This window comes from Nannobrachium achirus, assembly GCF_963921795.1.
Source record: "Nannobrachium achirus genome assembly, chromosome: 10".
Lineage (NCBI taxonomy): Eukaryota > Metazoa > Chordata > Actinopteri > Myctophiformes > Myctophidae > Nannobrachium > Nannobrachium achirus.
In genome coordinates this window covers 42,254,157-42,264,967 of record NC_137819.1, presented here as the reverse complement: position 1 = coordinate 42,264,967, position 10,811 = coordinate 42,254,157, and the positions used below count along the sequence as shown (strand labels likewise).

The following is a 10,811-nucleotide window of genomic DNA, read 5'->3' as shown; positions in this document are numbered from 1 at the left end:
CCTAACCCTAACCTTAGTTAACCTCAGTAAAACAGACGCTGAGTAGCTAACCTGCCGACGCTGGTGAAAACGAGCGCTCCTTGCCTTAGCTCTCCTAGAATTTAGAAACTCGCGCGCCCGACGGCGCTCATTGGCTGCGGGTATTGTTGACAAACTACGATGAACCGGATATGTAACAACGCGCAAAAAAAAAAAAAAAACATCATTCTGGGATACTTGACTCTGCAGAAAGGAAGGTACAAGCAAGGTAGTGATGCGATTATTTATTTACCCTTTCTGTTGTTGCGTTCATTTAACTGCAAGCATGCATTGCTTTATAATGCAATACAAGTGTAAGATTTAGGACTGAATTGATTAAAGTCTGGATGATTTGGATAAATTGAATGCTGTGTGCCCGTGCCGCCGCCGGGGGTAGAAACACTGCTGTGCTGCAAGAAGAAATGTATTCTGTCTCTCTCTCCTAGTTGTGAATACGACTCCCATTCATACTTATGATCGAAGGGACAAATGATATTGTCTATAATGCTCCGATTTACATATTGGTTTATTTGCGTTAGAACCGACCTATTTAAAATCAGTCCTGGGTCTGACTCCTAAGTAGACTACTAACGTTAATTCGCAATAGGCCTGACCCAATAGGCCTGACCCTGGCTGAACCCATTGTGTAGATCAGAAAATTATTCTTAGCCACGTTTGACCCTCTGGCGTCCCTGTTCTGGACCAGTTGCGAAAATCTTTTTTAATTTGCATTTAAAAGATTCTTAACATTTGGAATGCAAGCTGAGGAAAGTTTGATCTCTCCCCCCCGGGACACAAACGAGTACATTTTTTTATTTTTATTTTTATTTTTTAAGTTAGTTTTTCTAATTTATGGAATTTCCTAATAGTTTTGTTTGTTTATGAAATTCTTTTGCATAACAGTTGAATTTGTTTTTAATTCATGAAATATTATGAATTTTCTTTGGAAATGGTTGAAAAACTACTAAATCTCAAAATGAACACTGATCACATAATATAATGGTGCGTCTTGCATAATATATGACCTTGCATATGGGCTATTCTTGCTGTGTGACACCATCGTAATGATATGACCAATTATAAAAGGACTTATGTGGTTTACATCTCTAAGGAGGATCTGGATCTACTTTGGAAAGCTAATCATATCCTCTTCTTCACAGAGGGAGTGGAACAATTCGTCCTCTTATGTTTCTTTGATCCCTCCAACTCCACTCCATAATGTCTGATTCGGAAGGTGCACCGCCAGCGGAGCCCGCCGGGCTGGACGGTCTTCCTCCCATCTACAGCATCGCTAAGGGAGAGGTGGTGTCTGTGCAGACGTACGGAGCGTTTGTCCGTCTTCCCGGCTACAAGAAGGAAGGTGAGTTGGACAACTTGTCTCTTGTGGTCCTCCTAGTTTTTATGTCAATGTGGACCATTATTTAATCTGCATTTAGCCTCTCAGAGTCCCAAACCTTTTGTCCACAATTCCATGCTGTATAGATGTTGGTACCTTAGGAGAGATAACAACCGACCACCTGGGACCCCCTCTGGGACCTCTGGTTGAGAACCACTGTCCTAGGACGTCCTTTGTGGGAAGTGTGTTAGGCACTAGTACCTTTTTTGGAGCTGTGCTAGCACGCTCCCTTTAAGTGGCTTTGTGTGTCCAGGCTAGTGTGAGAAATTGTCTTAGTCAGTATGGGATTTATGGCTCTTTGAAGTGAGCCGGTTCTCTGGGATGGGATTTATGGCTCTTTGAAGTGAGCCGGTTCTCTGGGATCCGTTCATTTCAAAGAACCGTTCAAAAGAGTCATTTTAGTTACTTTAGTTATTGAACACATAGAATCAAAAACATAGACCTGGAACTGCTCAAATGCACAGCTCCACTTCGAACCGAGGTTTGATTTTTTTTATTAGAAGGATGTATGCCTTGAGCTTAGACGTCTCCTTTTCGAGGGGGTCCTTAGCGTAAATGTACAGAGAATACAATACTCAAAACAACACAAATGTATCCATACAAACTTCAACCCTAGGCTGGCGTCACTATTTTAGGCCTGTGATCATGGGAAAAAAGTGTCTAAAAATTGCTAAAATACCGGCTCTACAAGTTCACATTGTGTCGTGTTGTGATGTGCTGTGAGCTTGTTGATCAGCTATTGTTGTACAATAAAGTGTGTAATAAAAGGTGAACTTCACAACAAAACCACTCATTCTACACATGCACAGGCCTGGTACATGTGAGTGAGATGTCGGCCTCGCGGGTTGAGAACGCTGCAGAGATTGTCGATGTGGGGGAACAGGTGTGGATCAAAGTCATTGGAAGAGAGGTAAGGATGTGAGCGTGCACACACACCCACACGAGCACCCACATAGAACTGTACATGCTATCCAGTCGCAGTGTGGTTGGTGTAGGAAATGTATGAAATCTAGGTAGGGTAAAATGAACCTCCTCAGTTTAAAATGTGGTGGCTGCTACAGTGTCAATAAATCTATCCTCCATCTCAGATTCGGGGAGAGAAAGTGAAGTTGTCCTTCTCGATGAAAGCTGTCAATCAGGGAACAGGGAGGGATTTGGACCCCAACAATGTAATGGCAGAGTAAGTAGTTACACTTTTACTATACTCTGAGTACAAGCGTGAGTGTGTGTGAGTGTGTGTGTGTGTGTGCAGGGCTGTTTGATTATGACGAGAACCATGAATACAATAATTTGGAAGATTTATTTTTTTATATATATTTTTTTGGGGTCTTTTTCTGCCTTTATTGATAGATATACAGTAGGCTGAGGAAATGGGGAGAGAGATGGGGGGGGACACACGCAGCAAATGTCACCGGAATCGGGACTCAAACCCCCGACGCTGCCAGGCCGGATTACTGGCCTAGGTGCCTGGACCACTACACCGTGGCCCAGGCCAACAATTTGGAAGATTTTGAGATCACAATTATTTAACACGATTATACATTTATTTAGGAAACATGTATGAACTTTTAACACTTAGACTGCCATAGTTTGGCCATAACTAACGTAGATTAACTGCCAAGGCTTTTTTCCTATTTTATTTACCTGATTTTCGATGGCTCTGTCATCTTGGCTGGAGAAGCTGAACTAAACATGCAACAGCCTATCTGAGCGTAGGAAGGGGCGCTGGATTCTGTTACACAACAAAACAAGAGCATCATGCGAAACGGAATGTGGCAGTCTCTGTCGGGTGCAAAAGTAGCAGATCTGCAAGCTTGAAACGTGGAGCGAAGCACCAACAATATCTTTGTGTGACGCTGACTGTAGTATGCTATGATCAAGTTGGGTGTTAACTCACTGGACGCCATAAACGTCTTTTACGTCTTTGAACCTCGGTGCCATACACGTCTTTTACGTCTTTTTAATTAATCAAAAGTTTTATCATTTTTTCATAATTGTAATTTCAAAAAAATCGCTCTAGAAGTTAGCCATGAGCCTCCTATGACCGTAGCGATACGGCCGATTTGACTGTAGCACCAGTGTAACACAGTCCGACGGGAAATCGGTATAGCCGAACATTGGTTCCGGCCGTTTAAATGTTATCTTAAAACGTTCGTTTATACACTTCCCGTGCTTCCCTGACGAACTACAAGTACTCTAAAAACGCAGAAAAATCACACAATTCTAGCGGTGCCATCCATTTGGCTCCATCTATCCTTGATCGCGATCGCCAGGGTTCCGAAGTGTGTAGCATGCTAGCTAAAAGGCCTGGCCAAAATGTAAACAACAAGGCCCAAACCAAAAACAAGATGGACGTCTTCTTCCTTCTTCTGTTAGTTGATCAGATAGTAGGAGACCACCACCTGGTGGTTAACACATGCCATTGCACTCCTGATTGCACACAGGCCCAATGACAGCATACACATATGATGATGATCAAGACATCTTACACATGTTCTATTGAAGCCCAAATCTAATGATAGGATATATATATATATATATATAAATATACATGTTTTCCTTTGTAAGAGGGGTAGTGTGGCTTTCGATAGAAGCATAGATTTATATATGTAATTTAAGTACAAAATATGATTTTGGCCCCCATAAAAAGGCAAAATTAAACAAAATGGCTGGCACCAGTTTTGTAGATTTTTAATCAAGGGTGGCATTCAGTGAGTATACAAAGAAACACTACAAAATATGGAAATCTGGGGTGCAATAATGGTTAAGTGTGTGTGTGTGCGTGCGTGTGTTTATTGACACTGTATTTATTAGGCAGGACGAGAGGAGACGCAGGAATTTCAGAGACCACACGGGCAGGAGGATCACACTGGAGGCTGTACTGAACACCACCTGCACAAAGTGCGGCTGCAAGGGTACGACAAACCACTGCATCCACTGTGTGATAAACCACTGCATCCACTGTAGGACAAACCACTGCATCCACTGTAGGACAAACCACTGCATCCACTGTGTGACAAACCACTGCATCCACTGTGTGACAAACCACTGCATCCACTGTAGGACAAACCACTGCATCCACTGTAGGACAAACCACTGCATCCACTGTAGGACAAAACACTGCATCCACTGTACAACTCAGGGATTCAAGTTATCAGTCATCTGCATTCCATAGAAGCCAGCATGTCTTCTATGGATGCTTGTTGTGCAAGTAAAATAATCTACAGGCTTACAACACGTCGCATCGTGCAACGTGTTGTAAGCTTCTAGATGGCCTATTTTGAAGTGGTGAAACTAGCAATAGAATACACCTTCAATCTTCCAGAAAATTCGAATTCTAATCTCCAATATTTCATAAAAGTGCTGGTGTTTTTAATTTTAACATCAATCTGCAATTTCTTCAACTTGTTGGTTATATGGCTACCAACACATTTGTGTTAATTGTTTATGAAACACTGCACTAGTGCGTGGGGGCTTCTTTCACTCTGTTTTACAAATCACTTTAGGAATTGGAGAACAACATTTTTCCAGTCGTGAGATTTTATTTTGCTTTAATCCATGACCATAACTGTTATAACTCCGTAAGGAAAAATGCTGACTGTCACCTATACTACGGTAGTGTTTTCCTTTAAAATGTCAAGGACTCACCTTGACTGACCTGCACAAAACAACGACTCCAGGCTTAATATGCTTAATCAATCATTTTTCTTTTTTATAGGTCACTTCACCAAAGACTGTTTTGCGGCTGGGGGGCTGCAGTACGCTTTAGTGCCTGAAGAGGACGCCGAAGTGCCACCACAGCAGAAGCAGCAGCCACCACCACAGACCTCCACTGTCACACCACCACAACAAGAAGACACACACAAGAAGAAGAAGAAAAAGAAGGTGAACATTTAACCACGAGGGTTCAGGCCGACTCACTTCCGCTGTTGACAGATTTTGCGAGAGAAATAAGAAACTATGAAAGGTCTATGAAAACGAGCCCAAAAGAAGCGACTAACTATATAGGCCACATGAGCACTTTAGACATATACATTGGCTCTTTGAAAATAGCCAATTTACAAGCTTACAACGTTCCAACATTGTAGAAGCTTACAGCGTTCCAACATTGTAGTGGAAAAATGCTTATTAATTAATTTTGGGGTTCTTGACATGTACATTAGGAGTAGGACACAAGCTCAAATAACCAACTGCACTTGAGAAACAAGCCTAAAAAACCGCAACCCGCAATTTCCAATATTTACAAACAACTTTATGGAAAAACAAGCCCAAAGTCGCTTATAATAAGCAGACATGGCAACACTGCTCACTTCCTCCGTTCTCTTTCATCTGTCTCACCATAATGAGACATTTGTCAGCCTTGCGTGTGTGGATGGCAGATGGAGTTGTGAAACCCACACCGCATTGCTGCTGACACAGTTTTCTAAGTCCCATTTGATTCAGTTAGGATTGGGATCTGAAACAATTCGATCAAATCTGAATTGAAGTGCAAGTTCTTTAACCAAATCTGCAATATAACATTTTGAGTGGTAAATTGATAATAATAATGATGTCAAAAAATGTATATAACGTGTTTCTAAGTACCTAAATATGCTTTACATGGGGGGAGGAGAAAACTACAAGAAAGGGCTAAGACTAAGGTATGAAATCAATTAAAACAGTGGAATGGTGAGACGGGGGTGTGCAAGTAGCGAGTGAAAGAGGTGGTGTTTGAGAGCGGTTTCGAAGTTTTGGAGGTTTCTCTGAGAGTTGGGGAGTGCATTCCACAGGGTTGGAAATTGTGGACAATTATAAAACTATAAACTATTCCGCTGCAAAATAAAAACATATTTATATGCACAGCTTTTTATGCACTTTGCACTTGGAGACAATGCTTAGTCGGACCTTTTGAGACTTCTAGAACAACAGAGGTTGGCAGAGGGAGTGTAGCACCCAAAATTACATTAGACAATTGGCACTGGGTGAAAAGAAATGGGTTACAAAAGTCGTGGGAACATTTAAAGAAGATATGGTAATAAAGTATTGTATTCATATGTTTACCCAGTAGACAAAAACAAAACATTTCATTTTATTACAGAGAGATGCAATGGACAGATTGGGGCCAGCATTCCTGTTGCTTTCACCTCTGTAGCGTGCAAATGATCATGTTGGCAGATGCGACTCAGATCGACTGATTTACAATAATCTAGGTAACACATACATCAAATGCAGAGAGATGGTGCCTCAGTAAACTATAGGATCATAGGTAAAGTAACCAAGAGAACCTAGCATCAGTCTCAATAATATACTATTATAAAAATGGGTTAGACAATTAAAGACGTTAGCCCGGGACCCAAACTAGTGAAAATAGCAGCACACTCACCTCACGTTGCGGCCTTTTTCACAAATTCTTAATTATTATAATGTTTTCTTTATGGAATTTCTTAGATTTGTTAGTTTGTTTAAAAATGTATAATAGTATAAAAAATGTATATACTTTAATCTTTATTTTATATATATATATATATATATATATATATATATATATATATATTTTTTTATTTTTATTTTTTTTAATGTAGGAAAAGAAAATGGGACTTTTACTCGAGTTGTGACGAATAACAATTGGTCCCGACCCACTGTTTGGGAACCACTGGTCTATGTTGACGGCTCTTCATCTTATTTTCCATCCCGTCTTTTGTCCTGCAGGAGAAGAAACTGAAGAAGAAGAGGAAGAGGACGAGGAAGGAGTCGGAGAGTGGCAGCAGCAGTGACAGCAGCAGTGACGGCGCCAGCAAGGCCAAGAGGGGGCGCCATGATCACTCACAGAGCAGAGAGGACAGGAAGAAGAAGAAACACAAGAAGCACAAATCACACAAACACAGCTGAGACACGTATAACACACACACACACACACACACACACACACACACACACACACACACACACACACAAATCACCACACAAATATCAAGGGTTCATAGAAATAAAACAGGGAATTGTTGAACCACTTAAGCCTAATACTATACTTTGTCGTACAACAAATATCCAGTCTATCTATAAATTTCCCTTAAGGAAATGCATGCAATTCATTTAATTAAATCTGACCAAAAGCACAGACTAAACGTATCTCCCCCAGTAATAATAAATGAAGGAGCAGAAGGGGGGGGGGGGGGGGGGGGGGGTCAAAAGGTATGGATGCCCCCCCCCAATCTTCCCCACATAAAATAGAACCCTGCATATATCCATCCACATTCATTCATTGCTTCTCAACTGATTTAGCTCGCATCCTAAATTTACCCCCTCTATAAAGCCACAGCTCCATGATACACAAGATTCCAAATGGTTCCAGACGCAGCAAGGACATGTAAAGGTAGCTCTCCACCGCACCAACGTTGGCCACATTAAGTGTTAATCTGCTGGGAATGAGCAGTGAGTTGGGAAGAACACGTCGGGTTGTAGGGAAGCGTCGAAAGTCGGATGGCATCAAGCCAGAGGCCATTTTTAGCACATAGTAGCCGTGTGTCGGTGTCGGTTCTTTTTGACTGTCAGTCTGTAGTCATCTCTAGGCCAGTGGTTCTCAATCTGTGGGTCGGGACCCCCAGGGGGGGGGGGGTCCCGACCCACAGAATGGTTATGCCTCAACTCTTAGAAAAAATGGTTATGCCTCAACTCTTAGTGCTCGCCAGGGTGGGGGGTGCCCAGTTAAAATATGCTTATCTTGGGGGTCGCGGCTTGAAAAGGTTGAGAACCACTGCTCTAGTCGTCTGTTTGGTGCAGGTGCACACACTCTGCTGTTATCAGACTATATCAGCGCTTCCCGCTTTTCTGGAATAATCAGGGCCCACTCCAACATCTTTGAAAGCATTCACGCCTCACCCATCTGACCACTGAACAACACTGCATCTGTACGTGACAACCACCGCTGTCTGTTTTAAGAACATGTAGAACTTTTACGTTTGTTTCTTTTAACTTTCGATATTTCTTTCCCCAGTGATTACACTAAAGTGGCTGTGTTAAGTGGTCAGTTTCAGAGCATGTTTATATTAACGATCAATCTGTCGATTGTGGTGTTCTGGCTTGGATCAATGGAAACAACATAGTATACATAGTATACAGTATAGTGTTAAAGATAAAAAAAGATTGTTTCTTTTTTTTAATTATTTTAAATATTGATGTTAGATTTTCAATACAATCTTAGTGTTTTGTCAATTACACAGGGACACACTTGCAGAGTCCTCACAGTTCCCAGGTTGGGAATGGCTGGACTAGACACAGTTGTCACTGGTTAGACACAGATTTAGGACTGTCATTCTGTCACGATTATGAAATGTTAAATGACGATTGTCGTTGAACACTGGATGGAACATGGTGATTAAATGCCTTTAGGGCTTTGAAGTTGCACAGGGCAGATATGACAAATAGCCAAAAATACATGAAGAAATAACAGACGTGAACGATCTTGAAGCTTGCATCACATCTGCTATTTCTTCTATTTTTGGAAATGTTAAAAAATATATGAATATTTTCAACATGAAATGATTATGATGACTATGCAAAAAAAGAATTCACGATGATATAGAATAATATGCGACTATGTAATAATTGTGACGAGCCTAAAGTTGTGACAGAGTTGGGAGGAAGTCCAGGGTTTCTCAAAGTGGGTGCCATGACGGAAGTCCAGGGCTGCCTCAGAATACTTTGATAAGGTTTGGAGTTTATCAATATCTTAATAACCCTCTATACTTAGTGAAACGGACCGGAGTTGTACTGTACTTTGTACTTGGTCTAAACCAAGTCTCTTCACCAAAAATAGCATATTCTCTCAAGTTGTCCTCATTACATAAACTGTATCTTAAGGGGAAAGATTGACATATTTGACATAAACATAAGATGCAATGTAATTCAGGGGTGCCATGGATTTAAAAGTTATTTACAGCGGTGCCCTGAGACAAAACTGACACAGACTGACTGACAGTCATACATCCTGCTGCTATAATAATTGAACATCATTCATTTCCAGGAGCTCCTTTTAAAGATCAATATAACCTTTTATTCATGTCTATCAGCTTGTGCCGAGTCCTACATAGCATTCAACACTTTCAGCCTGGTATGGCGTACCTACTGTACTTTGGGCATGTCGTCGTAATTGGTGAAATCTTTCCAATTATGATGCGAAACCTTTCTCCGATAATGGATATGCCAGAAACAGGGAATTGGATTATTTGTATTAAATTATGTTTAGTTTTTCTTTTGTTTTTATATATAATCGATTGGTTTGATTAACTGTTGCACCCATAAATGGAAACGCTGAAAGCAAATCGTCGCTGTCGGGCTGAAACCTCATCTCCATGTTTAAACTTAATAAATGTCCTACTTGATCACATTACAGTGTCACACAAAATCATCAAAAGTAGCAGATCTACGAGCTCGAAACCATGCCGCGAAGCGTCACGTTTAGAGCTTGTAGATCTGCTACTACTGCGTTCTGTTTGGCCTTAAATTAGATAGCTTTTTGAAGTTGTACAGGGCAGATATGACGAATAACCTAAATATACAAAGCAACAGTTTTGTGGATTTGAGGTTTCCAACCGACAGAGACCAAATCAGAACAAAGCTTCCCCTCTTGTCCTGAAGTAACCAATGTGTCTCCCATGGCGTTGGGAGGTGCGCAGGGCGGGGGGGTTACTGGCCGCCATAGGTAACCAAATAGGTGTAAGCAATATGGCAGCAGGCCGCTATCGCTCATTGGAAATCCTGATATTGTTTACACGTATCCGGTTTCCTGCGATCTGAGAAATGCATTATGGAGGAGTGCGGACAAGCCGAGACCTCCCGGCACGATGGGAGGACACTACAGAGAACACGCACGAGAGATCATACACAAAGACCCCCAACCTCTCGACCCCTCTCGCATGCAGGAAGTAGTATTATAGACAACAACAGGAAGTGTAAGTAAGCGCCGAGAGGAACCATGTGCTATGGTGATATCCTGAACTTATTTTGTGTTTGTGTATGTTTCTGTGTGACTCTCACCCCCCTTTGAGGAATAATACAAAAGTCTGCCCCGCGCAGTGTGGTGATCAACTCTTAAAAGGCCCTTAAGTCTTAGTGCATGTAAAAATGGTTTACTGTCATTAAAGGGTTTGTTTAAAAAAAAACGGTTCAAACGGCTTGTGATCTCTTTATTCTGTACTAGGGCAAGGTTTGAATGGAATGTACTGTAGATTAGGGCTTGGAGATGTGGACAAAATGAAAATATATATGCCGGGTGGAAACTATTATGTCCTAAAACTGTTAATTTTCAGGATTCATATTCAAAAACAGCAAAAATAACAGATGGACAAGCTCAAAACTTCGAGCTTGTAGATCTGCTATTTTTACGAAAATGAAAAAAAGTTAAAATATGGCATAAGAG

General features: G+C 41.2%; 1 protein-coding gene across 2 annotated transcripts; it reads left to right on the top strand.

The window, feature by feature from the left end:
* Nucleotides 1–188: 188 nt before the first annotated feature.
* zcchc17 (zinc finger, CCHC domain containing 17) lies at nucleotides 189–10,547 on the top strand. Of its 2 annotated transcripts, none has more exons than XM_080734384.1 (7): nucleotides 189–247; nucleotides 1,179–1,378; nucleotides 2,224–2,324; nucleotides 2,503–2,594; nucleotides 4,229–4,329; nucleotides 5,133–5,299; nucleotides 7,103–10,547. In XM_080734384.1, exons 2-7 carry the CDS (start codon nucleotides 1,237–1,239, stop codon nucleotides 7,280–7,282), a joined length of 783 nt encoding a protein of 260 aa, XP_080590510.1. In that variant the 5' UTR covers nucleotides 189–247; nucleotides 1,179–1,236; the 3' UTR covers nucleotides 7,283–10,547. The 2 variants fall into 2 exon arrangements, with proteins under 2 accessions (XP_080590510.1, XP_080590511.1); XM_080734385.1 differs by lacking the exon at nucleotides 189–247 and adding an exon at nucleotides 939–1,020.
* Nucleotides 10,548–10,811: the final 264 nt, after the last annotated feature.